Source organism: Pseudopipra pipra, chromosome 9 (assembly GCF_036250125.1).
Source record: "Pseudopipra pipra isolate bDixPip1 chromosome 9, bDixPip1.hap1, whole genome shotgun sequence".
Taxonomy (NCBI): domain Eukaryota; kingdom Metazoa; phylum Chordata; class Aves; order Passeriformes; family Pipridae; genus Pseudopipra; species Pseudopipra pipra.
In genome coordinates this window covers 22,154,759-22,182,342 of record NC_087557.1, presented here as the reverse complement: position 1 = coordinate 22,182,342, position 27,584 = coordinate 22,154,759, and the positions used below count along the sequence as shown (strand labels likewise).

Below are 27,584 nucleotides of genomic sequence, written 5' to 3'. Positions count from 1 at the left end.
CATGTCTGTCTGGAGCCTCCCCTCTTTGCCCTGGGGGATTTCCGGGAGGAAAATTGCTGAGGATGGGGGGAAGATGAAGGAAAGACTGAGCAGGCAATGGAAGCTGCCTGAGATCAGTCCCTGGCACAGTTCCTTGCCAAAGTGATCGGGGGGTCTGTGTGAGAGAAGCCACAGTCCTGGAACCCCACTGAGTGGTGGAAAAACCCCTTCCCTTTCCAGTAGCATCCCCAGGGAGCACCAGGCCAGGTCTAGGGAGGAGGAGTCAGGGAAGGCAAGAGGCCAAGTCATTCAGTGGCTGAACCTCTCTGCATCCTGCAGAGGATTTGCAGTCTGGGCTTTGGGTTGGCACAGAGAGGTGGCACATCCCATCCGGCCCTGGATGTGCTCTTACACAACCCATAGGGTCTGTGAGCCCTGCACTGGCTCACACACCTGGCTCACTAATGTCACTCCCTCCAGTGGTGTTACTGTAATTGCACAACTGCAGGACAACGTTTTTATGCCCACTGGAGTGGTGGTTACAGGTCGTCTTTTATTTGCCCTTGGTGAAGTTACTGGGGGATACAAAATTACTGCACAACCTCTGCATCCTGGCAGCTATCCAAGGTAACCTTTGGGTGCTTTCAGACAGCTCCCCCTGAGCAGACAACAGTTTCCATTACAACCAGGATCCCTGCCTTGACCCTGCTGTTTTCCAGCCCTGTCTCCACATAGGAAGGGACGTTTCCTGGGGAACCACGGTGCTGGGTGCCACAGTGATGGCTGCCATGGCAAGGGCTGCCACCATTCCCGCAGTCCTTGGGGATTAGAGCTGCCAGGATGTGGCTGCAGGCAGTCCTGGGGACATGGGCAGTCAGGGACATGGGCTGCACGTGTGGGGAGAGCTGAACTTAGCGATGTAGCTCCCCTCATCTCCCAGACTGTCTGTGCCTGCTGAGAAGCAGCTTCTTGCACAGGGACCTTTTGCACATGATGGTCTGGGACACCCAGCTCAAGCTGGGAGCACCCTGGGGTGGAAGCCTGGGAGGTGGGCTGCTCACACTGAGCACCCAGTGCTGACCACTCATTGCAGAGCACAGGCTGCCCTTAGGCAGGGAAGCTTGGCAGGAGCTCAGCAATGACCACGTTACCTCCGCCTGCATCCTCAGGCCTTTGCCCTTTTCAAGGGATGCTTGGACAGCCCTTCCCATTAGTTTTGTTCTCCTTCAGCTGCAAGCAAGCAGATGCACTTCATGGATGAGAGCAGCTGAGTTTGAGTCCTTTTAGGTGCCAGGAGCTCCTTGTATCCTCAAAAGTCACATTCTGCTGCTTGAAAGCCAGTTTTTCCTCTAGCAGCATCAGCAGCACATTGCAGAGCCTGTTCAGGTAGGAGCCTTTGCCTTAGTACCCATTCCTGGAGCTGTATTCATCTTGGCAGCTTCCCCATGGAGAACCAGAACAAAGCCTAAAGGGCTCAAAGCCGACAGGGAAAGCTTTAGTCTGAAATAGTCCACCTTGGCTAGGGAGGAGCAGCAGGAAGCCACGTGTATTTTCTTCTTTATCCAGAGGAGTGAGGAACAGGCAACTTGAAAGAGGTCAAGGATGAAAACACCTTTGTAATTGGTGGGGATCACATTTGAGTGGGGAGGTTGTGACATGGCCGCCCTTCACTGCAGCTGGTAGTAGGTGACTGGTGAATGTGCTCAAGCCCACAGAGATAATCGACTCTTTATGGCCCACTGTGGCCAGAACTGCTGGTGGAGGGGACTGGCTGGGCTATGACTGGTTACTGTGTCCTCTCCTCCCTCCCCAACAGTACAGGCTTGGTTTGGTCAAGATGTGGCACATGTTGTTGTATTAGTCGCCAAGGTGAGTGGCTCTGGTGCTGGCACAATTGTCAGGAGAACACTTTGGGGTGGTGCATGGGGGATTTCCCAACCTGGGGGAACCTCAGTGGGAACTGAGAGCTGCCAGGAGCCCCCAGCTCGCGAGACAGTGGCTAGGAGGACCTGGGCAGGGCCAGGAGCAAGGGCAAGAGAGAGAGACTGCTGGAATTGCACCACACCTTCCCTGGGGTAGGGCTGACAGGCAGACAGGATGCATGACACAGAGAATTCCCTGTCCTCTGAACACAGTGACTTAAAGGACAGGGGGCAATGACACTGCAACTCATTGCCAGATGGGACAACTGTGTAATTGAAGCACTGGATTAGGACTGAGAAAGACTCGGCACCCCCACTGCAGGTTCCCTCTGTGGACAGGGAGGTTGGCATTGCCACACCTCTCCCCTCCCAGGAAAGTGAGCAGACCTTGGTGCTTCCCCACCCAGCAGGGGTAGTGGGAGAGTTAAAGAACAACCGGCTCTCAGGGCACTTCACAGATGCTGAGGCGGTGGCTGTACTTGTGAAATGCAATTTTCCTGCAGTGGAGGTGTAGGCAGGTAGTTTCCACTCAGTTAGAGGAGGTACCTTGGGAAGGAACTGGAAGGTGGATGGATAATCAGGCTGTCTGGACTCATTCCCAGTGCCAGTACTGGACTGCTCAATGGCCCTGAACAAAAATTACCTTCTCAGGCTGTGTCTTGGTTTCCCTGTCTGAGGAAGGAAGGTAACAAGGCTCTCTGACTGCAGAGGGTTTGAAACCACCAGCGTGAAAATCCTGTGCAGCAGCTGGGAATTAGGCTAATGAGAGACCTCGGGACAGCCCTGTGCCCTCACCTTTGCTTGTGGGCAGGATTAGTGAACTGCTGTGGTGGCAGGATGGGTCGACAGCTCTGCAAGGGCTGTCTGCATCTCCAGCAGGCAGGCAGAAATCGGTCTTGGCAAAATACACCTTGGCAGCTTTGAGTGGGGCAGCCAGAAGTTACCTGTCCCATGATGGAAAGGGCATGATGAAATCAGCTTTCAGTACTGCCCAGCTTTGTTAATCTGCAAATTCCCATAGGAATAAAAACCCAATCTGAACAGTAAGTGGCATCTGCAATTCAAACACATCTCCCTGATCAAATAGCACCAGCTCCCAAATCGCTTTTCACATTACAGCTGTGCTTTTTAGGGAATACCCAGGCTTTTAAGAGCTCTGTTCACCTCCATGCTTTTTACGACTAATGAGATTAATCCAGCCAATAATTTCAGCCCACTGAATCACATCCTCTTTCCACAGTGAGTGGCTCAAGCCCGTTGCTAAGAACAGCTGGAGTGATTTGATTTCTGCTCCATGTTGATCAGATACCTCTGAAGAAATCACTGTTTTCCAAACAGAAGATGGTGCTGGAAAACCCCAATCAGTGAATAAATGGCAGAGATGCCAGCAGATGAGGTGGGGTAGATGAAAATACAGCATGCTGGCATGCAAGTTGAGAGATGGGAAACAACTCACGTCTTATTCTGTGCTAATGAAATTTTTCTTTAGGCAATCAGCAGTCTAACTTTTATGTTCAAGTAGTTATTTACACCTTGGACTTTATAGCAGTGACATACTCGAGATGATGATGCCAGATGCTGCACATCCTCCCATGGAACGTCTGCTGCCACACAACAGTTCAATCAGGGTGAAACATGTCCTCTCAAACACTGCTATTACTTAAAGGAGTTGCACATACCTGTTGTGGGTGGTGTTACCACACCTGAGTAGCCCCAGGTCCACCAATGCAACTCCATGGAGAACTGGATCTGAAAAAGTGCAACTACAGCAAAGCAAGAGCAGGGAATTAAAATCTGGAGGCAATGGAGAAAATGAGATGAGCAGAGCTGTCCGTAGTAACAAAGGCAGGCCATAAAAACGTACTAGGAGTATGCTGGTTCTCTCAGAGTTAAGCTTTATCAAGTCTTGTACAAGTGTTTAGACCAGACCGGAATAATTAAATTTAGGTGTAATTACGTGTTAGTTGTGGCTGATTAAGTATGCTAATTAATCTGCAATTATCATTTGGTGGGGGGAGATAATGGAACACAGGTAAAATTGCAGTGATTTAAGGAAATCCTGACTATTGTTCCAGAGGCAAGCAAAGGAGGAAGGAGGTCTGAAGGGAAATGCCTTAGCAGTGATGTGGGTGAGGGAGGGTACAGAAACACTGCTGGGGCAACAAAGGAATATTGTGAAATGCAGCTGTAAGCCAGGGACAACACAGAATGTGATTAAAGCAAAGAAGGGCTTTGGCACCTGAACTGCGGTTTCAGCAGGGCTGAGCCACTTGGCAGCCTGGATTTCAGGAGACAGCCTGGAAGCTTCTCTCTAGGAAGAGAACACTGGGAGAAGGTGTACCAGCTATGACCAGGGGAGGGGCAGGAACACCTCCCACTGAGCCTACAGAGCTGCCACAAAGGCATTTATCAGGGAAACAGAAGAGCTGGGTGTGAAACCTCTCAGGCTGAAGAGCACACTGAATCTTCATCCTCCCTTCCATGGCTGCTCTTTCAAAACAGGGATTAGATTTGTTAGCGTGAAGTAAGATGAATGAAGTAACTATCCATGTCAATAGGTAGCACCTAAATGCAAAATGGGGGCCTGTCCTCCTTGGACAAAACATCGAAGGGACAGAATGAGGTGAGGGGGAGGGAAAAGTCAGGATAACTGGCATCGTGAGGCTGTGGAGCTAGCTGGGCGTAACTGAAACCTTAAGCCTCAGCTATGGGGTGTTTGTTTGGTGCAGGTGTGTCTTGGGGCAGAGATAAGTGAAGGCTCACAGACTTCAAAGACATTCCTTCAAAGCAGTTTGTAGCACCAGGGTCCTCATTTCCCACCCATCTCCCAGTGCCTCGGGTCTCTCACCCAGAGAGCAGCTTTCCTCAGTAATTGCTGACCATGTGTAACGACACAATAAGCACGAGAGAAATGATAAACAGCTGTTGAAAAGCGTGTAACACTCATTAAAAGACACCACTTTGAACAGTACGCTGGCCAGAGCTTTATTTCCAACAGCCAGTACAACCAAAAATCAAGAGCAACAGCAATTATGTGTGTGCATGTGTGTGACTGATACAGTTGCAGTACTCAATCACGGCATACAAAGTTTGCCAATAAATTAAGAAGTGAAAAAACAAACACAGTGCATACCTAAAGATCATCAGTACATAAGTGAAACACAGCCTAAGTAGAAGTATTTGCATATCCTCTAGCTGTTTTAACATTGCCCTTTCAAAGCTAACCAAACCACTCTTGCTCTGTGCAGACTATCATACAAGCACTGGGCTAAGTCGTAGCTTTGCCCCAGGGGCAGGAGGGCAGGTCACACCCTGAGAATCAACACTTGCCTTCCTGTGTACCCCTGGTGCAGCCTGGAATGGCGTGGCAGACACTCCTGGATCACTGACACAGCTCCATGGCTTGGGCAGCACTGCAGACACTCTGCACTGGCTGTGTCTCCCCATGGAACGCTGTCCCTGCCACCATTCCACTGCACAGGATTTTGGGGGGTACTTTACTTGCACATGATATGCATCACTGAGTTACAGCCCAAACTTATTCCTGCTACTGCTTTATCATTGGTTTCATCTGGACCATAAACATCCATCTATCAATAAATAAAATCATTGGTTTAGCACGCATAATAAAATTACACCTCCCACTGGTAACTGTTCAGGAAGTTCTCCATGTTACCCCTACAAAAGCCTCAAGAGAAGGACTTTCTTTTCCCTCGAGCTCAGCAAGGTTTCAAGTAACAATTTTCAGTACTGCTTGGACAAGACACAGGCTTGGTTTGGAACCCTGTTTCTAGCTACAGGGTCAAAACATTTCCACACTTCTACACTCAATCGTATCAAGTCCATGACTGTGCCATTTTCACCTGTGAGCAGCAGAAGAGGGAACTAACAGCACTTGCTGTTGATTTCCTCTCCAGGTGACTGAAACAGTCCTTTTACAAAGCCTATCAACCTAACCCAACTAAAATGAAAAGCAAAACTGTCACTCGAGTCAGAACCAAAGCCTGTGTGTATCAAGATTCACATCAAGAGTTCTTATCCACAGCCACTTGCTTTAATAAACCTCGTATAAACGCAGCCTTGACTTCCTTTTCCTATTGGGCCAGGACAGAACCGTCTGAAATAACCCACATCTTCCTCCAACTGAGTACTTTTAAGGCACTAAAATTAAGCCACAACCAAAAAAACCCCAAAAACCCAAACCAATCAAACAAAAAAATCCAAATAAATCAACCCACAAGGAAATTAAAATTTGGCTATATGAAATAGCAGCAATTCTTTTCAGTGATCTACAAAGCCAGAACATTGATACTTTGGGGCAAAAAAACCAATGCACTGTTGGCCAACTACGAAATACCTAAAACCTACACATCCATTCGCACTTCATAATCAAAATCAGTACAAATCTGATAGGCACAAGTAAAAAGCATCTTCTTCACACCTCAGTGCTCAGTTTTGAAACAGAAGCCACTGTCAGGGAGCTCAGCTGCCGTGCAGGACACCCCAGGTAGTGCAGCACCACCACCAGCAGCACTGGGCAGCCAGCTGGAGGATGATGGAGCCACTGCGGAGCTGCTCTGCAGGATACTGACTGAAGGCAAATGTTTTTAACAACAGGATTAATTACACAATGCTTTGGCACCTATTTCTCAGCCCTCCCCTCCCATTTTCAAAAGTAATGTTAAATAGAGCTATGGTACACAGCTGGTGTAACTCCAGTATCTTCATCCATTCCCATTATTTTTCTTCTGCTTGGAAATAGGTGAATTCACCTATGTCACTACATTAGATACAAAGGCTAGCACTTCAGATTTCTTCAAAACAATCACTCTGAGTTTGGAAAACTGATTTTAAAAGATACGAAGAAATACTAAACATAAATGTATAAAGCAGGAATTCATACCTTTAAACATCAAGAATGAGCTTATTTGGAGAGCAATAAAGCTTTTTTTTTTAAAAGGATATACTGACTAGCTATAGGTAAATTCCTCTTTCCCTGATTGCTTGTTTAGCTAAGCCAGGCTCAGTGCCTTGCAGATTTGCAGATTTTGTCATACACTTCTGGAAAGGCATCCTTGCAATTCATCTGCTCTCTCAGCTTGTGGTACAACGAACCATCAAACATATCCCAGAACTCCTCACGGGTCATATAGCAATCTGCATACAGCATCTGGAAACTGGAGAGCAGGGGAAAAAAAGGGACAGTGATTCAACATATTAATTGTGCCACAAGATTTGATATAGAATATTAAATAAAAAATTCAGGGCAAGATACGAATAGCAAATATTCAGCAACAAACCCCATCAAAAGTGCTTTTTAAAAACAAGCAAGTACAATTGCTCTCATGGATTACGTTGGGACGCTCAGCCAACAATATTTTGTGGATTTAACATTACCATGATCTCTTTTCCAAGAGGAAATAATACATAAAGGTGAAAACAGCAGTATACTGCTACAGTTACTTTGGTGAAGGGCAAGATGGGAAAAGAAAGTAATTAATTATTGCTTTTAAAATATAGCTCTTTAGTCATCAATGTATTGATACTTTCATACGTTTTGCTACTGCAAGGATTAAAAAAATGTGTATAAAAGGTGGGTCATGTTTAGCCATCCTAACCACGTGAAGCCAACTCCTCTGATAACTTGTATTCTATCAACTTGTATTCACAGAAACACAAGTCTGGAGAGAACTTCTAAAGTTCAGCCAAACCCAGAGTCTGGCTCCTTGCATCGAAAACCATACATAACCTACATTCTCCCTGTCAAATACTTTTTAACTGCTCTTGAAAGACAGATTTTCTTCCATTCAAAAGATTTTAATTTCAGCTTAAAAAAAACAAAGGTGTATTCTGCATGTTTTCTTATGATCCATGGATAGTCATGGTGTGTGGTATCAGCTGTGTTATGAAATCCATTCAAGGCAGATATAGCAATACATCCTTTGACTTTTTAGTTTCTTAGGACTGGGTACTGAGAATAGAACTTGGAAGGGAAAACACCACCAAATCAGACCAGGCCGAGAAACTGAATTCATAGCGTAAATGAAGCACAGTGTAACAAAGGTCCATTTACAAATTAAATCCTTATTTAGTTGTGGACTCTTCCTCACTTTCATCCTGTGCTTTCTAAACTGCAGCTAGCATCAGAGTACAGCAGCAAAACACAAACTTACATAAAAGCTCTATTGTTGTGTGCAATTACACAACTATAAGATTAAGCATTTATCCATTGTTTATTTCCCAGTGGCAGGTAGAAAACAGACAAATTTTTTTAGTAAAGGTCTTTAAATTAAAAGCTCAATTTCAAGTTAATAAAAATAAAAAGCTTAAAATTAACTTTGGGTTTCTTTGTTCTCTGGCAGATCCCTTATTGCCGCTCGAAGTCATTTACAGTCCCCAAATCATCTTGAAGCAGCCTCACCATTGTTGCTCAGCCCCATGGGACATGATCACTGTTAGACTGAGAAGTAGGTCAAAATAGAAATGTGGATAAATTATACTGATGGTGTAAAAATACCGTGTAGTTGCTTTTTGTTCCTGAGAAACCAGGCTGTGGCTGCTTCTCCACTGACACCACTACAGCAAATTAGGCTGGCATGAGTCCGTGACAGATGGTGGGCACATGCCTCACGCCTACTGTGGTCCTGTGTAATAAGAACTGAGGCAGGGAAAAGGAAGCTCTGGAGTACAAGTTTTGTGGGAGGAAAGGCTCCCACCACCACACAGGGACTGCAGGGAGAGCCAAGGCCGAGATCCCTGGGCAAGGACACCCTGGCACAAGGACAGGGCAGAGCCTCAGCAAGGACTGCAGGAAGAACAGTCCCAAGGGCAGGCAGGAAAGCTGTCCAAACTTTTAACAGCCTGCAGGATTCCTGAGGGATGTATTCCAAGGAGGTGTTTTGTTACAGCAGACTCCACTCCCAGAGCAGCCTGGAAGTGAAAGGTGACCCAAAGCCATCCACCTCACAAATACACTGCAAGAACTTCAGCCAGAGTACCCATTTGGTTGGTTGGATTTGCAATCAAACTACAAAGTGAAACCATATTCAAAAATCATACCATCAAAATTAGAAATTTAAATTAGTTTTCAATTATTGTAGTTGCAAAATTATTGCAATATTAAAGTTCTGTGGATTAAATAACTGTGATTAAATGACATGGGAGTGAGTTATAGGCATTATTACTGCTCTGAGGAGTTGTATCCTTACCCATGCACACTTCTTACAAACTTTTCCATTTGCCTCATTGAAGCCCTGGCTTCAAATTGTTTCCTTTTGGGCTCTCCATAAGCTCCTATATCCACATACAGTTCGGCTTCATCTCCTTTGGGGTGGACCATACCAGGATTGTTGGGCAATATGAAAGGACATAACCAAAGAGGGTACACCTGCAGAGGTAGGAAAACACTGTATCACTTATTTTGTAACAAAACAGTCCTTTAAGCTTGTTACTAAATGTGACAAAATAAAGAGTTAGGAAGACTTCTTCCCAATCTGGGATTTAAACTCTTCCTTTCAGCTCTTCGTTTCCAGTTGTCCTGGTGTTGTTCTTAGCTGCACTTTCTAATGACTGTAACACAAACAGACTGAGTGTCCTAGAATTACATCTCCTCCCCCTTAAATATTTGAAATGAAAAGGAAACAAACCAAACAAATAAACCATCCCTGATCCCAAAGCAACAACTGAATAAACATTCTGAGTAAAAAAGAGAACAGAGTTTCTTTTCCAGGTTAGTCTAAAATTGAAATTGCCAAATTTGTACTTCTACACTAACTGAAATAAATTCAGAAATAAAAGCAAGAAAGGGAAATGAATCTCCACAGTTGGTGCTTAGTGAGACCACCAATCATTTTAGATGAAAGAAAAACCATTTCAACTTTTACTAAGTGATAAAATCTTTTAGAACTGTTGGCTTCTACTAAAGTTTGAATCTTTTTTTTTAATTATTTTTTTAAAAATTGTTTTGGAAAGCTGTGTGCATTTCTGCTGCAGCCTTGAATCATGGACTCACAAAGCACAGTACTCCCCAGGACACAATAATGACCTTTCACAAAACAGAACATTATGCCTTAAGATCAACAGTCACAGTTCTTATCACAAACATTCCAAGATTCACTAAAACCACGTGTTCTTACATTAAGGTCAATGTGGAAGGTCTGGATGGATTTTTCAAGGCTCTTCATTGGCACCAACATGTCCTGTACAACGTGGTGCTGCTCGTACAGCTTTCGAATGGTTTCTCCTTGGGTGAGTTTTAACAAGGAGATTTTTGGAGGAACCATCCAGCCAAACAGGTAACGGAAGATGGGGTTATTGCCAAATGGAATGATATCCTTTAAAGAGGGAAAAAAAAAAAAAGAGTTTGACAGAAGAATGTGTAAGTGAACTAAAAGAACACTTCAGAATCCTCAGAACAATATTAAGCCAGATTTTCAATAAATTTAACTGCTGATACTTTTGCTAAGCTACTATAATACAAATATGAGGAAATAAGAGATTGAACTTGGCTACAGAGCCCTGCCCTAAAGCCTCCTCTAGTTACCACTAATTTTCAGTGCTACAAATCACAAGACACCCAGCCTCAAACACTTTCAGAGAACGAAATTCAGAGAACAACAGGCTATTATCTTACAGTCACCAAGGGAGGAGTGCACAAGAAGCTAAACTTACAGAACTCTTGCAAGAATAAACACATACAAGATCAGTTCTTAAAAGCATTTTAAATCTGTAAAATTTGTATTACTTCCTGCACAGCCAACTCCTATCTAACTTCTCCAGGAGCTGAAAAGATCTGGTATCTCACTCCAGAGATTCAAAATGTAACAACAGGAATACTTAAGAATGTCAAATAAAGTTTTACATAACTGCACATCGCAACAAACATATTTATGAAATTCAAAGTAATGACCTTACTGCATAATTACTGCTCTGAGCTTAGGCAGGGCAAATTTTCAGCCATAATTTCACATTAATGTTTTTTCCATCATCTGAATTTGAAAATCACTGAGCAGGTATAAAAGCTTCGTGCTGAAACATGTACTTAAGGTGTAAATTCAGAAAAGCACTAAATCAGAAATCAGGAGTTTATGGTACAATGCCTTATGTAAAAGAAGTGCCCTTGGGTTTGTTTTACTCAAATGTGAACTTGTAAATTTGCCCTAAGTTTCACTGGGTTTTTCTGCCACGAAAGACAGAAGTTGTTGCCAAGGGGAAGAAGATACATTGTACCTACACTGGGAAAGAGCGGAGTACCCTCCTGCATTATGTATCTTAATTTTGGAACTGGTCTTACTTGGAGCTCCCAGAAGATACTGCGTGTATGTCTGTGATAATAATGTCTGGAAGGAATGTATTCTATTCCAGTCCTGTCAGCTTTCAAATACTTCTCCACATGCTTAAAGAACCATGGCTTGTAGTAGTTGCCAATTCTGTTTATCTGCAAGAAAACATTCATTCATTAGATAAGTTACACCTTCCTAGCCAACATGGAGTATGTCCCCAAATTCCTTTCCTGTGAGGAATCTATGTTATACTCTCTGTGACAGAACCTTCATTTCTCCACCTGCATGGCTCCTTCTTACCTTTCTTGCATTAACATTTAATTTAAGTGAGGCTTGCTAAGGCTTGCCACTTAAAAGCTATTTAAGAGACCATGAATGTGACAGAACTGGATTCCTAAAATACCAGTCTCTAAATCCACCATCAACCCAAAGTCTCACATGGCAAAGGAGAAACATCCAGGTGGAGGGTTGCATGAACAGTTAGCATGTCCCTCCTGTACTTATCCCTCATGTGTTTTACCAATATTAACAGAATTCAAAGCTTGCTGGGAAGAGAGTTACTCTGCATAACTGCAGTTCAAAGCAGCATTGTTCAGTGTAGGAGAAAAGATCCTTCTCTTCCTCCTCAGGTACTGAAATGAAGAGTCTGTAGACTGAATTATTTGCTAGAATAATGAAATCAGTGGGTCATTTCTCATCAGTTGAAGAGATTTAGAGAACAGACTCTGTCACAGTAGCAAAGAACAGTAATTTAAAATATTCTGATGGACAGATCTAACTTTTAATCCCATGTTAAGAGATTGTTCCAATTTTATAACAGTTTTATACTGGCATCTAGGACAGTTTCATTAGACTTAGGGAGTATTTTTTTTCTTTGTGAATAACTTCCCTTTAGTTACCTTGCTTTGCTCAGCTTCATCAGTCAAGACTCCTGTCATGATAACCGCTTCATCCAAAGAATACAGAAGTCCTTCCACAAAACTATTCTCCTTTTTCTTAGACTCTTCAGTGAACTTCTCACAAATCTTCTGCAGTCCTCTCACGGGCTCATAATGTATTTTGACATATTTCTTGGCAGGAATCATTTTTATTTCTGCTGCAACCAGGAAACCCAAAGTACCACAAGACCAAGGCACTGCATAAAATAGGTCTGAGTTTTCAGTCTGCAAAAAGTATGTCATACTAAATCATATATCCACACTGATAACTGTCAACGACATTGTAAATGATAGCAAAGTAACATTTTGTCTTACTGGTGAACATCTCACAAGGCTTCCATCAGCAAGAACAAGTTCATAGGCCACACAGGTGTGTTGAAAAAGTCCATAGATATGGGATGATGACTCAATGCCAGTTCCCATGATCAGGCCACCTTATCAAGAGAGCACATAACAAACCAAATGAAACACACTCCAAAATGAAGGTGGTTTATGACAGCAAAACCCGACTTCTAAGCTCTGGGCGTGACTTTTAAGACTATTTGAAAAAAAAAAAAAGGCAGTGTTTATAGCATATATACCACAAGGAACATAAGGTTCAGCAGAGTATTTATAGAACCTTTAAAATAATGCAATGTTACTGCATAAAAAAACTAATGAAAGTGCAGCAAAATCAATGAGTCTCTTGTCATCACAACGACCCTTACCTACTGTGAGATCATCCAGCTCTGGTACCACAGGAATAGTCCAGCCCATGGGATTCAGGTGTGCAGTCAGCTGGCCCATGGACACCAAAGGTTCCACACGAACAATCTAAAAAGCAACAAAAAAACCCAGTTCCCCCAACAAACATAAATTAAGTGTTTAGCATTAATGGAGACAAAATATGGCTAACTGGATACACTTCCATCTGTTGTCAGAACTCAGAGACTCACTTTCCTGAGAGCGCTACTAAAAATAGTTGAAACTGTTTAGTGATTCCTCCTCTGCCTCAACATCTTGTTGCTCAGTGCCCAAAACCATAAATCAATCTGGTCTTTTAGACTTCAGCACATAAAAGCCAAGCAATTCCATATGCTGGGGTTTTTTTTGACAAAATGATCCAAGCACACATTGTAAAACCTAAAATTTGGTGGGTCTGTTGCTACAGAAATCCTTTCCTCTGTATGGAATCTAACCTTTTCAGCTACAGATATTGTAAAGAAAGCTGTAAACTTTACTATTATAAAAGCTTTGTGATGGAATTTGTTACCTGTCTTTCACTGTCCACTTCCAGGACATCCATTAAGTTGATCATGATGTTCTTATGGGTCTTCTTGTACTTCCCAACACGAAGTGACACAGTCAGCCAGCCTGGCCGGCCTGTGCACATGTATCTCTTGCTGCCTTCGTTTTTCCATTCCCGAACCTGCAAGAAGTAACAACTGAAACATTCTTCTCTCACTGTGAAGAGATGTTCATAAATACTGTTACTCCTCTACATCAAGTAACAAATCCTGGATATCTCCATGTTAGAGTAGGGATGCTTTGGAACTCTGACCTCCGAACTTCTAAATAAAGTACCACCAGAGTGGTCTAGCTATGGAGAGGAAGCCTTTCTAATATCCTGTACCTTTGGGTTTTTTTGGGTAGGGATTCAGAAGACTAGCAAGAAACTAACACAGTTTTAAAAAGCCACAGAAAAACCTGTACTGTAAGGGAAGTATTATCACTGTCATAATCTTAGTTCTACTCCAAAACACATAAAAAGTAGTCTGAGCCTGCAACTAAATGGGCAAAGAGAGAAAACCTGGTCTGGAGGAAGCAACCTTGGGCAATCTGTGTCCCTGCCCATGGCAGGGGGGTTGGAATGAGGTGGTTTTTAAGGTCCCTTCCAATTCAAAACCTTCTAGGACACTATGAAAAGTTGAGAAGGAAAATGTGTAAGCCATACATATGATCCAGGAATTCTGCAAAGCCAGTGGTTAACAGCTGGTGAACAAACATCAATTGTAGCGTTTTCTTCAAAGCTCAACTGCTGCTACAGATGGTAAAAAAACCCAAACAACCCCAAACCCTCAGAGAATGTGCACATTAATATCTGCGACGAACGTGAGAGGCAAGGACTAAAACAGAAGACGTGACAGAATTACCATAAATACCAGAGAGCACAGAAACATTACAGACATTTGCATTTCTGGGTGGAGGAAAAGTTTCATTTCCCCCTCAACCATCTCCTGGAACTGGCAGTGCCGAGAAGCAGGATGTTAAGTGGTATTAAAACACAGTATTGAGCCTGCTATTCCAAGGCTGCTGTTCCCACGTTCCACACACGTGTGTCCCTGCGCCAGGTGAGCGCCCAGCGCGGCTCACGGCACGTCCCTGAGGATGCCGCAGCGCCAGGAGCCGCAGGGGGGAAGTTCCAGAAGAGTTTCAGAGAGGGACAAAACACCCACAGGGGCTGAAACACCCGCTGGCGTTTATTCCTTTGTTTTTTCCCGCTCCGGCTGGACTTTGCCCCGGGTGCGGGATGGGGGGGAAGGAGCAGCAGGGTGGGCACGGGCTGGCAGGGAGTGGGACAGGGACAGGTTCTCCCCGCTCAGAGCCATCCCCCAGCCCGGGGCGGGGGTCCTGGGGTCCGGGCGAGTCTCACCTGCGCCTGGATGTGCCGGACGCGCTGGGCGTGCTGCCGCGGGGCGCTGTGGAGGCGCCAGACGGCCCATGCGCGCAGCTGGTAGTAGATATCGAAGAGGATGGAGAGCGGCAGGAGGAAGAGGCAGACGAAGACCCAGCGGTGGTGCACCAGCACGGCCTCCAGTCCGCGGTGGCGCACCCAGAGCAGCAGCAGCAGGAGCCCCGCGCCCACCGACCACAGCGCCGACATGGCGCCCGCCGCCCGCCCGCGCTCCCTCACGGCCGCGGGGACCCCGCCATGCCGCGCCCGCCGCTCGCGCGCTCGCCGCCCGCGCCACGCCCCCCCCGCGCCATTGGCCCGGGAGTGAGGCGAGGGGAGGGCAGCGGCCAATCCGAGAGCTCCGCGGAGATCGGACCAGGCGCTGCGGGAGCCGATTGGCTGCGCGCGGCCGGCCCCGCGCTCCTCATCGCCCCGGCCGGCGGGGCCCCCCCGGGGCGGGGGAGTCACCGACAGGGGACGGAGCGGGGGAGCCGGGTCGGACCCCGGGCAGGGCTGGGGAACGCGCCTGGGACATGGGGTGAGGGGGAGCAGGGCAGGGGGGATCCCCCAGTCAGGGTTACGGAGTTAGGACCGGCCCTTGGCAGAGCAGTGGTGGAGGTGCTGTGGTGGCCAGTGCCCCTCAGGCACGGAGCTCGCCCTGGTGTGTTTTGATTGGGGGTCTGGAGCAAAACACCTCCAACATCCTTCACTTGTGTCATTCCTTCTGGCGTTGTACCAGAGAACCCGCAGTGCAGGCATCTCCCACAAAGTCGGAAATGCCGTGGGGTACGCTCTATAGAGGGAAGAAGGAGGTACCCACCTCCAAAACGCGACTTTCTCTCTAAAACCCTAGCAGAAAATTCCTCTCCGTGATGGAACTGTGGGAGGGAAGATACATAAAGTCTATGAGATAAAGCTTTCGGTTTTAAGCTAAAATGCATTCTGTCCCTCAAGAGGTGTGCTATTTGAGAGTGGCAGAGGTTCACTGATCGCCCCAGGAGGTGCTGGCACAGCCAGTGCTGTCAGGAACTCTTGGAATGTCAGAGACCTTGCCATAGCACCACTAGGTTCAGAGAGGAACACGGAATCAAAGTGTTCTGTAAGGACGCTGCCATGGTGGTGTAGGACATTAACATGTCAGATGGTGCCTCTTCCTCTTTGTCAGCAGGACAAATGCTCACCTTGGCCTTTGGCTGCCACAGGAAATACCTGGGAGCTCCAGGCTGGGAGGGATCAGTGCATCAAGGTTCAGAGCTCAGCTGTGGCTATGGCAGGCAGCCACGCTTTAAAGCCTCCTCCAGACAGCTCAGAGGCTTTGTTTTGAACCCTGTTCATGTTTTCATAGAATCACATAATGGTTTGGGTTGGAAGGACCTTAAAGGTCATCTAGTTCCAACCCTCTGTTGTGGACAGGGACACCTTCCACTAGACCATGTTGCTCAGGGCCCCATCCAACCTGGCCTCCTTCCACCACTTCCAGGGATGGAAGTTTTGGCATACTGCTTTTATTGGTTTTCTCCCACTGCTTTTATTGAAAGACTGATCTGAAACTTCACAGCTCTCATATTTGGAAACAGTTTCCCAATTTCCAGCTTGAATTTATTTACAACCAAATTTATATTTGTTGCACTTGATCCTAGTCTGCCCACTAGCTTTTCTTACATCTGACATGATATCTGCTTTTATTTACCAATTCATCTGCTGACTGAAATTATTCAGGGAAAAGAAGGTTCCTATGCCCTAGGAAAGGTTATTTTAACCTCTCAGAACAAGCTAAATAATTATTCCTGATCTGAGTGTGATCAAGTGCTGGGCTTATTGAATAACAGCATCATTTATTCATAAGGGGATATTTATGCTTTTGGTGTAAATACTGTTTTGAAATTGTTTTTACGAAGAACCATTAGAAGTGTTTATAATGTTTGCCATGTTTTGCTCTTGTTTTTGTAAGGCCCTAGGCAGAAAGAAGGGAGTAGGATGTGATGTGAAACTGCTTCAAAGCAGAGGGGTGAAACACCATTCAGATTATGGTCAAATGGCTTGTGTACTTAGCAGTGTCAAGCACAGAAAGCACAGGAATGACAAGGGGATGAGGGAAGGGGGGACAGATATTATAAATGCTTCTGTTTGTCAATTTTAGTTTTTTTGGTGTGAATAACACATCATCCAACAATCTATGTAGGCTTAGGAAAACAACATCTGCAAATCTGGTTTGCTAAGGTTCTCTTGGTATCTTGGTGAGACTAAAATCCCTGGTTTCTTCAATTAAATTATCATTTTAAGTGTGTTTAAGCTGTTAGTGCTTCTTAAAAAAGCAGTCCTTTTCCCTTCCTCTCCTCCCTCCCTCCCTCCCTCTGCTGCCATCCTATCCGCCCACTCGTGCTGTTCTGGGCACACTGTGCAGTACAAGTGCTTCTGCTGTCACTCAGTAAAACAGGTTGGAGAACGGATATGACTACAGAATTAAACATCTTTTCTAAATCAGTTTTTTTTTCTGCCTGGACCAGCTCTCCGGTGGAGTTCACCCCACACACCCTTGTGCTGAGAGCAGAGCAGAGGCCTCTCACTGACTGTGCTGGAGCACCCCATCCATCTGGGGAGAGCTCCTCCCAGATAGCCCTGCCAGCCCTGCTCAGGGCTCTGTTCCTTACCCAGCAGGGCTTGGTGATAACCACACAAAAGCTTTTGGACAAAAGAGGCAGCTGTTTGTCTAAGGAGACAGACAAAAGGGACATAGAATCATGGAATTGTTTAGGTTGGAAAAGCCCTCTAAGATCATCGAGTCCAACTATTCCCTCAGCACTGCCAAGGCCATCACTAAATCATGTCCCCAAGTGCCACACCTACACGAATTTAAAATTCCACCAGGGATGGTGGTTCCACCACTGCCTTGAGCAACCTGTTCCAGTGTTTGATGACTATTTCCACGAATAAATTTTTCCTAATATCCAATCCAAACCTCCCCTGGCACAACTTGAGGCTATTTCCTTTCCTTCTGTCACTATTTACCGGGGAGAAGAGACTGACCCCCACCTCACTACAACCTCTTTTCAGGGAATTGTAGAGAGTGATAAGGTTCCCCCTGGGCCTCCTTTTCTTCAGACTGAGCCCCCTCAGCTCTCTCAGCTCTTCCTCATCAGACTCCAGCCCCTTTCCCAGCTCTGTTGCCCTTCCCTGGACACTATCCAGCCCCTCAATGTCTTTCTTGTTGTGAGGGGCCCAGAACTGAACACAGGACTTGAGGTGTGGTTTCATCAGCACTGGGCATGGAGTTCTGATCCTGCCCTTATCCTGCTGGCCTCACTACATTTTAATAACATAGAGAGCATTTGAGCTGCAGACAAAAGTGGGCTGAAGACTTCTGTCTCCATTAGAAAAATATCAAGAGGCATTTAGGGGTTCCAAAGGAAGGCATTGAAAAGCAATGCCTTTTCAATGCCTTTTTCATGCAAGCTCTCATAGCCCTGGTACTGACTGCCACGGAGCTGCTCAGTGGTGTCAGGGCACCGAAAGAACGGGTGTTTAAGAGGAATAGTTATGAAACTAGTAAAGAATTTTGGGAAAGCTGCAAGCCTGCTTAATTCAATGAAGAAACTAGCCGATGGTTGGTAGGGGTGAGGAGTCACCTGCCTTCAGTTTTCCTGCACGTTGGTTTGGCGCAGAGATGGTGCTGTCACAAACAGGAGCGTTTCTGAGGGTTGGAGAGAGGTGGTGCTCAAACTGCTTGTGAGAAGCTCCCTCTACTGAGAAATCTTAAGTATTTTCCGTCGCCTTGAAAGAAAAGCCTGCCGGGGGATGTAGGCTGGAGCAGGGCTTTCTGTGTTTATCTGATATTGCTTAATTGCCCGGCTTATGGATGGTGGTTTTTGAAACGTATTTATCAATAGGATATCCGTTGTCCAGGACCTGCTTCTCACGTTCCACAAATGTTTCATGTGAGGGAGAAGGTATGTGTGGTGGCTTGAGGAGGAGGAGGGCAGAGAGTTTGGTGCAGCAGCTCTAGCTGGGGTGGTCCTTGGAAAATCGATGAAAGAGGGAAGAAGGGATTTTAGTTACTTTAGAAGCTTCCAGGTGGCTCTCAGGGAAAGTGAAACACTACCTGAAGGCTTAGACAAGGATCTTTAGGATGATTAGTCTGTTTTAGGTGTAGGTGGACCTACTGTGGAAGGACTTATTTAATATTTGTGATGGGGAAGGCTCTCCAGGTGGATTAGCCCACCCTACCCAGCACACTGAGTCCTCAGGGTGACTTTGCTCTTTCTTCCTTGCCTTTGCCTTGTCCTCTTGTCAACCTGTTTGCACTGGGAATGGCTTCACCAAGAAAAGGAATAACTGGTGCTGCAGGAACCAAGGATACCTGGGCTGTGCCCTATGTGCTCTTATACTGGCCATGTTGCATGGAAGACATTACACTCTGTCAGTGAGCTATTGTAGATGGCTGGTGGGACCCATCGTCATCTTGGGAGGAAGCAGATGTAGGGTGTGAACTGAAATCTGGAATATTAATGATGGCAGAGTGTGGCCCATCCTTTGGTGGCCATGCTCTGCATCAGGAGGCAAGGTCAGCTGCTGGTCAGCACGTTTGCAGAGCCACTGAAAAAAACAGTGCAGCAGAACATACGAGAGCTTTCGTGTTTCCTCTGTGACATGTATTAAATCCAGCTTTACAACTGCCTGTGAAAAGACACCCTGTCTGGGATTTATAAAAAGAATCACTTGTCAAAACAGAGAGCCAGACTGGGAAAGGAATTCAGCCCTCCCTTCGTTGTCACCGGGGCCAGTGTCCTCTGCTGCAGAAATGAAATGGCTCTGGCATGGTAGCAGGCATGGAGAGCTGGTTCCTGAAGAATTTGGGGTTCCAGCACTCAAACTGCACACTGGGGGAGGCCACACTCCTCTGGATGAGGACTGGGGGACAGTGAGCTCATGGGCCACCATCAGTTGCCTTCATAGATAGCCCTGCTGGGCACGAGGCTGGCCGAGAGTGAGGAGGGGCAGTGAGTGGAGAAGCAGTGGTGCTCCCCATCTCCTTCCATTGGTGAGATCCGAGGGATACTGGCTGTGCTGGGCATAGCAAAGTGGATACAGTCAGTGGAAGGCAATAAATAGATTATTTCATACTCATGATACAGTGGACAAATGTACCAGCGGCCTCCAAGATGCTCAGGGTGAAACATCACTTTGTTGTGAAGGCAACTGTGAACCACAGCTGGTGGGGAGCAACTGCAGGGTACCCTCTCCCATCACTTGTCTCTGGCCTCCTCTTGCCTGAAGTGGCAAATGCTGTGGGAGCATGAAGAAGCATTTGGGGCTAACATGACGGTGAAGGCTTGCCAATGTCACCGGAGGAAAACACTACAAGTTATTTTTCTGTACAGGCCAAATTTTTGTCCCATTTTCAGCTCCCAGCAAATCTGCCAGTGTGTTTAGCCTCCTGGTACCAAATGTACTTGTGGGCCCTTTTTCCTCCAAATAAAGCTAAGACTTTTGCTGCCTTGGCTGTGGCCATTCTCTCTGTCTGGTGCTGTCACTCCATCACCTGTCTGCTTTCATTTATTTCAACATTTTAAAAATTTCATGGGCCCACTCCCAGATGGTGTAAACCGATAAAACTCCAGGCCATGCTCCAAAAACATCAGTGTAACTGTAGGATCTGGCTCTTTGGGTTTACTTACCTATGCCAAAGAAAAATAGGAAAGCTGTAAGCAAAGCAAAAAAAGGAAAAGAATGTCTGGAAAAAAAAAAAGTTTAAGATGTTGATTATATAAGAATTGTATAGCTGTTAAAGTCACCTAGAATATCCTTTTAATAAGTGAAGAAATTGCAGCCAGATAAGTTAATAATTAAGGATGACAAAAATATACCATTGTTCCAATAATAAGGAACTGTATTGGTCTTATTGAAGATAAATGGAGGCGTATTTAACATGATTCAGTGCTATGCTGATAGACTACAAATGTCCTTTTTTTCGCTAGAAAACTCAGTATAAAATCAGGTCAAAAGCTGATTGCCAGTACTTGTTCCCTCCAAGTTGCTCGGCTCCTTTTGACAGCAGATGTGCCTTGGAAGCAACTCCCACATGTATGGAGCTGAGCAGAAGGGAGCTGGAAGCTTTGAGAAAAGGCTTCTACCCCTTTCTGTGGAGAGCAACAAGATGTGCTCCTGTGTGTGGGTCATCCCATGCAGATACAGCACGATTTCAGACTGAGGACTGGATAAATCAACTGCTTCTCACCTCTGCGAATCAATGACTGGCAAAGGTATCTGCAAGGAAGATGATGAAGGTGTGATTGCTCAGTTTCCTTTAATACAAGAGATTCCTGTAAAATCCAGTTGGACAGATTTGGTTATAGCCATACCTAGTAAAATAAGACAGCAATTTCACTACCTCCTGACACAATCAACACCCAAATTTCTTCTACCTCTAGCAAGCACCAAAATATGATGGCTGCAACCCTGTGCTGATGGGAAGCGGTGGGCTTTTGATACTCACACACAGAAACCCTGTGACTCTGAAATCCGAGAATGAGTAAATGCACAGATCCTGTCTCCAGCTCATGTTAAACTCTAGGTATACTTCTCAAGCCTTGAATTTGAGCTGCAGACTCACACAACTGTTTTCTGTCTCCTCCTGCCCTCTCCATCTTTGGCAAGGCCCATTTTTTTACAGACTGCTTAAGGAAAGCATTGAGATATCAGCCAGCAATAAACCATTGTCATCCCAGAGCTATTAATTACCATTATCTCTGATATCAGCCAAGAGCCTGTAATAAGCTCTGAACTTTTATTGCATTGAGGTGTCTGCTGACATCCAGACTAATGCAGATTATAGGGCTGGGATAAGCTCTCCCTCATATTGGAATTGGCACAGCGAATCATGGAGGAGGAGAGTTTTATCCCTCTGTGAGGCAAGGAGTTGCCTGCCAACAAGAGTTGACACTTCTCTGGCACAGGAGAAGTGTCAGGAGAGTGAAACTACACCTTTTCAAATAACATGAGTAGCCAAAGGAAAGGAGAGGATACATTTTGTGGAGAAAGATTAGCTCTCTGGATCCTGGGTGACTTCCCAGGGAGGTCGAGTAGGGAAGCCTGTGTTCTCCATGAGGGATGGCAGGTCTATATCTCAGGGATGCTACTTATGGGTACATACTGTGAGGTCCTGTCTCAGTCTGAGGTGCTGATGGTAAGGCATCTGCATATGGGAGATGGAGACCTTTCTTTTCAGTCAAAAGGTAATGTCTTCCAGCTGTTTCTCTGTTTCTTCACATACATCTTTGTATATGCCTGTTACATCCTCTTCTTTCTCCTGAATCAGTGTAGGGTTTGTTTTTCTCTGACAAATCAAGGGAAGAGATAGGAGGTCCTACATCTTCTGCTACTGCTGTTTCTTTCAGGCATAAATCAGGAGGACATTAGGAGTGGGGTCTCCTCAAAGCCTCAGACTACAGAGCTAACCAGAGTGCAAGCCACTGAGGTTGCTGCAGCACTGGACATGAGTGCTGATATCGTCCAGCAGCCTGACTCTGACACTTTTAATGCCATTACAGAGAAGTTGCTGCCCATTATTTCCCAAACTCACCTCCTGTCATTTCTTGCAGAATTTCAAATTTCAGTTACCTAGAAACTCAGGGAAGAAGATGTAAATGCTCCAGGTTAAAGAAAGGCAAGGTGTGCAGCCAGAAATAACAGCTCCTACTAGGTCAGCAGACGATGTTGCAGATGAGCTTTGAAGAAAGCAGACAAGCTTTTGGGCACAGTTGTGCAGCCAGAGCAACATCACTGCTGCCAGAAGGGAGAGAGTGACATTTGGTGTTTGAAACAGAGACAAATAGCAAGAAGAAAAGAGAAGCAAGCTAAACATCACCTATGTCCCAAGCTGGGGTAAGCACACAGCACCTTTTCCACCACCTATAACCCTCAGACACCAGATCTTGCCCCAAATACTCTGACCTGCAGAAGGACATTTGTGCCTGAAAGTGTGTTTGGGGTTTTTTTTCCTACTATATATCTCTCAGACTAGTAAAAGCTTCTCTCCCTTGTGATGGTGCATTTCCCCTGCCACCAAGGCCGCACTATGACCTGAGAAATGCTCAATAGACCCTTGACGAACTGTAGCTGGGCCAAGCTCCTCTTGAGTGTCTCATAAACACTATTTGCTCCCTGGAACCAGTGTTGTCTAAGGAGCTCCTTTTTTTTTTAATGAACAGCCTTGGAAACTTATTTTTCCCGCCTGAATAACAACCCAAGTGGAATCATATTTTTGTTATCAAACTTTCAAAGATATTTACCGACTGGAACTGTAGCCAGGATGGAAAATCCAACTGCCTTGTGACCCTATAAACAACAGTCCAAAGTGAGACCCTCTGAGCTCTCCTAGACTTCAGCAGCTGTGACCAGCATCTCCTTCTGAGTGGGGCTTCCCGGAGCCAGCAAATTCCCAACTTTGCTATACACGGATCACCAAATGACAATGACAGAGCCTGAGCTGTTACCCTGCACTTCTTGAGGCTCAACCCTTTGCCCACTGAGAAGATGCAACGGCATCCAAAGTGAATGGCATCCATTTCACTGAATTTGAGGGGAATTTTTCACAGGTACCTTGTACAGACTCTTCATGTCTGTATGCATGCAAATGTGCATATGCTGTTTCAAATGTACTAGGAATGCTGCTCTCCTAGATTCTTAAGTACTTTAGATTTGTAAGTAAGTTACTGTTGTGGTAGAGTAAATTCTATATGAATTCTTTGCTAAGTTGTTAAACTTTGATTATTGGTTAGGTTAAATGCTGTTAAATTTAAGTGCTGTTAAGTTTAAATGCTGTTAAGTTAAATGCTATTAAGTGCTATTAACTTTAAGTTAAGTGCTGTTGGGCCTTTAGGCTGTATTCCTTTTTATCCTTACCTTTTCCAGCCTTTTGTCTCTCCCTCACCCCCCAGTCCGGCTTCCACATAGATAATTTTGGGTTTATTTTGGTTTGAGTTGACTGACTCTGGATTATTTGTTTGCTTTTTCTAGGTGTGCTTTAACCATATAGTAAGTAGTAGAGTGAACCTTGCCAATGAACTTTGTTGTGCTTTCTTTTTTCATAAATCTGCTTTTGCTGATACCTTTGCAGTTGATTCTTTAAGCGACCTTAAAACGCTCATTCATGGCACTCCTTCCTCTCAGCCATACCTTGTATGTCTCCCCAGACTGTCATGCTTCCAGCAGAAGCTTTCCAAGGTTTACAGGTCTTCCACAGGTCTCTCTCCTCAGGTGTGATAGATTCACTCACATCAAGCTTGACTGAGGAGCTTACAGGGCTGGAAATGGATGTTTCTTCACCATGAGCCAAATGGCAGCTCACTCTAGCAGAGCTGCAGCAGCTGCAGCATGTAAAACAGGCTGGGTGGTGGGTTATACACATTAGCACAACTCCGGTGCCTCTTCTCTAAAAAAGAAGTTCAGACATGGGGCTTCCCTTAGGCAAAAATCTCTATGAGTTCAGGAAAAATTTTGTCTGACTAAAGATTGAGCCAAGGCATCAGGATTTAACTCTTTCCTTCCCTAACCCCTTGTTAGGTGAATTTCAAATCCTTTGCAGGTTTTGTTGGAAAGCTCCTAGGAAGCTCTTTCTGTCCCCATTTGCAACACAGAAATTCCCTTTACAGGAGACCCAAAGCTTTATCATACCCATTTATCTACATAACAACCCCAACAGGAGGTGGCGTCTTACCCTCGTGCTCCTGTACTAACACAAGTTCCGGATGAAGAACAGAAGGAATTTGAGGATGTTGCTCGTCCATAAAGCCCTTGGTGGATGATGCTGCTGGTACTTTCCAAGTCCCTTTCCAAGACTTTCCACCACAGTTCTGTTCCTCATCACAGTGCAGATTTACAGACTGCTGGCTGGGATATTGTTACAGTCAGGTTAGCAAACATTTAAGCTTTAAAACACCCAGAGGTTTTGGGTCCAGGGGTTTGCCAGATGATGGACATAGCTAGTGCAAAAAACACTTCAGAAACTGATATTAAGACACTTTATACATCTGTTGTTCTTCTGTTATAATTCAAACCCAGTAAAAAACATTGGAACTAAATAATTAGATATATTATATACAAAAAGGGCTTCTGCAGTCGATAAAGTCTCAGGGCAAAAGCATAGCTGTATGGAGAAGGAGTACTTCTAGGTGAATCAGCCAAAAAACCCCACACCACTTTGTGGTCAGAGGCATGATCCCCTTTCACATCCAAATTCTCAGCTTTTCCTGCTGGAGAGCACAAAGTAGTCTCAAACCCTCCTTCTGTCCATATAGCAGAACTACCAAAGAGACATCTATAGCCAGTTGCAGGTTCAACCCCAAACAAGCCAAAGGACATTACTGAACATTGCATCATGTGAAGATGCAGGACAAATATGTTCAAAGCCTAGATTTGCTGACTGGATTAGGTAGGAGTGCCTGAGCCAGTATATCAAATAGCACAACTACTTAGGCATTTTAAGAAGATGCAAATTAAGGCAAAGATAAACAGCAGGAGTTTTCTCCCTTGCTTTACATGTGCTGGGTGCAGGAACTCCTTCCCATCTGCACATCCTCATGGCTATATGTGCTGCAGCCCCTATTCAGTGTGACTGCTGCTCCCACCTCTGCTGTGCCCTATGGCCTGTGCTAAGGGAAATATGAGATGTGCTAGCCCCTGGTAATGGTTTCTCTATGGATCTGTACAACATGGGCACCTTATGCCTGCAGAGGCATGTCCTATAAAGCCTCATCAGTGACTCTTTAATGACCCTGTCACAGGGGGCATGATAAGAGGTGCTTGCTGGAGGCAGCTGGGCACAAGGAGAGTGGCCTGTGCACCAGGTCACTGATGGAGACCTTCAACCTGGCCCAGGTCCCAGGTATAAGGGTTCTGGCAGGGACTCTGAGCTCCTCTTCTTTGGACTTGTTGCATCCAAATTTACTCTTGACTCGGTGTTCTTGGTATCAACCACCTTGTAGTGACAGGTCAGACAGTGCATGCATGTGCACAGACACACACACACACACACACACACACACACACACAGAGAGGTATTGAAGAATCTGACTTATTTATCCTGATTATACATTGAAATACACTATTTTACATGCGATTTGCTGCAGCAGCAAAATTAGGTGAACAATGAATCAAAAAGCAGCACTTTTTTTTGTGCCAGCAGCGTTGCTCAAGCTCAGCATCCTTACCTGGGGGAGGCAATTACTGGAACAATCTCTTTCCCTGTTCCTCCTTTGTTCCTGTTCTTGCAGAGGCTGTAACTGTCTTTTATATCTCCCTGTTTTCCCCACTGCGGTTTCACTGTGCATGGGATGTTTTACATATTTTGCACTTAGATATTCTGCCTTTATTCTGGAGAAGCCCTTTGACTGTGCCCTGTGATGTTTTGCAGCACCTTGTCCACCAGCAGGAAAGTTCTCGGAGAGGGAAAATGCAGTTTGGCCAAGGTGTTGCTAAGCAGACAGACATGCTGGCGCCACTCAGCACTTCCAACCTCTACCTTGTGGTGAAATATTTGTCGTGGGTTTGTGGCTGCCTGTAAGCCAGATCTCTGGGGAAGGCAGAAGGTTGCAGATGGTTGTGGGGCTGTAGGACCAGCGTGTTTGCAGAGAGCCACCTTCTTCTCTGCAGCCCTGTGCTGGGAATAGAACAGTTGTGCACAAACACCACCTTGAAGTGCTTCAGAAGCTTTTTGACAATCAAATTTCAGTTAAATATAATATCTGAGCAGGTAATGAGCAGAAGAAGGTGCCTCATTGTCCTTCAGCAGGGGAACTGGTGATTCACAGTGCCCACGTCATTCGCGGATGGTGATGTGAGCTCTCAGCAATGACATGTCTGCAACAGAAAAACCAAGATATTAATTTTTGGGATCCTGGGGCCAAAATCCATCCTGTCAAGGAGCAAAAACCTATGGTATTTGGAGCACATCTAGGATTTACTGTCAGGGATTGCACTATGAGGCTCGAGAACGTTGCTGCATCCAGCCCGGGGGCTGAGGCCACACTGGGGTACTGGCCTTGGGGATCCCTGCCCCATGTTCCTCTGTGATGGAGACCCAACCTGCTGCAGGGCCAGCCCTGTGTGAACCAGCCCTCCTCGTGCCTCAGTTTACCATTTGTATAACTCCACAGTGTCTTCAGGTAAATGGGGTTGTACAGCCACATTTTCTCAGCTGGGCTGAATGGCTTCTAAGCATGTATGAAGCTGATATGAATTCCACAACAGGGCTTTGCACCAGTCCCTGCAGCCTGTGTGGGTAAACCCTGAGCTGGTTTTGAGCCAGTGAGGTGAGGAGCTGCAAGCAGCCAAGGGTATCCATAGAAATGGCTTTGCCTGTCAGCAGTGCTCAGCTGCAGCCCAAGAGCAGTGTGATGGATCTGTGAGATGCACATTCATTGCACAGCATGGCATGGCAGCTCTTGATCAAATCTCCCTCCAGCTCTGTGATGAGGAATTGTGTGTGAAACCAGATGCCATCATACCAACCATCCTGAAACTCAGATCAGAGCACCCTCAGCTTGTTTAATATCCAGGTGTTCTCATGAGTGCTGCAGGGTAATGGTTTTAAATGAAAGAGGGTTTATTTAGATTAGATATAAAGAAGAGGTTTTTTTACAGTGAAGTTGGTGACACAATGGCACAGGTTGCCCAAAAAGGTGATGGATGCCCCATCCCTGAAAAATTCAAGGCCAGGTGGGATAGGGCTCTGAGCAGCCTGACTTAGTTGAAAGAATCTCTGGTCATTGCAGGGACGTTGAACTAGATCGCCTTTAAAGGTCCCGCCCAACCC

The 27,584-nt window shown here is 45.5% G+C and overlaps 1 protein-coding gene across 1 annotated transcript; it reads right to left on the bottom strand.

The window, feature by feature from the left end:
• Positions 1–4,861: 4,861 nt before the first annotated feature.
• Positions 4,862–15,052, bottom strand: DHCR24 (24-dehydrocholesterol reductase). Its single transcript, XM_064665147.1, has 9 exons — positions 14,753–15,052; positions 13,373–13,528; positions 12,828–12,933; positions 12,436–12,554; positions 12,082–12,345; positions 11,194–11,337; positions 10,037–10,234; positions 9,110–9,288; positions 4,862–7,078 (listed from the first exon to the last, which is right to left on the bottom strand). The coding sequence occupies exons 1-9, from the start codon at positions 14,981–14,983 to the stop codon at positions 6,925–6,927; spliced, it is 1,551 nt and encodes a 516-aa protein (XP_064521217.1). The 5' UTR covers positions 14,984–15,052; the 3' UTR covers positions 4,862–6,924.
• Positions 15,053–27,584: the final 12,532 nt, after the last annotated feature.

Excerpts from the sequence above, each read along its gene's own strand:
- DHCR24 (XM_064665147.1), bottom strand. The coding sequence starts at position 14,983 with ATGTCGGCGCTGTGGTCGGTGGGCGCGGGGCTCCTGCTGCTGCTGCTC. Across the intron at positions 13,529-14,752 it reads TCCGGCACATCCAGGCGCAG|GTTCGGGAATGGAAAAACGA; the intron begins GTGAGACTCGCC and ends TACTTCTTGCAG. Across the intron at positions 12,934-13,372 it reads AAGTGGACAGTGAAAGACAG|ATTGTTCGTGTGGAACCTTT; the intron begins GTAACAAATTCC and ends GTTGCTTTTTAG.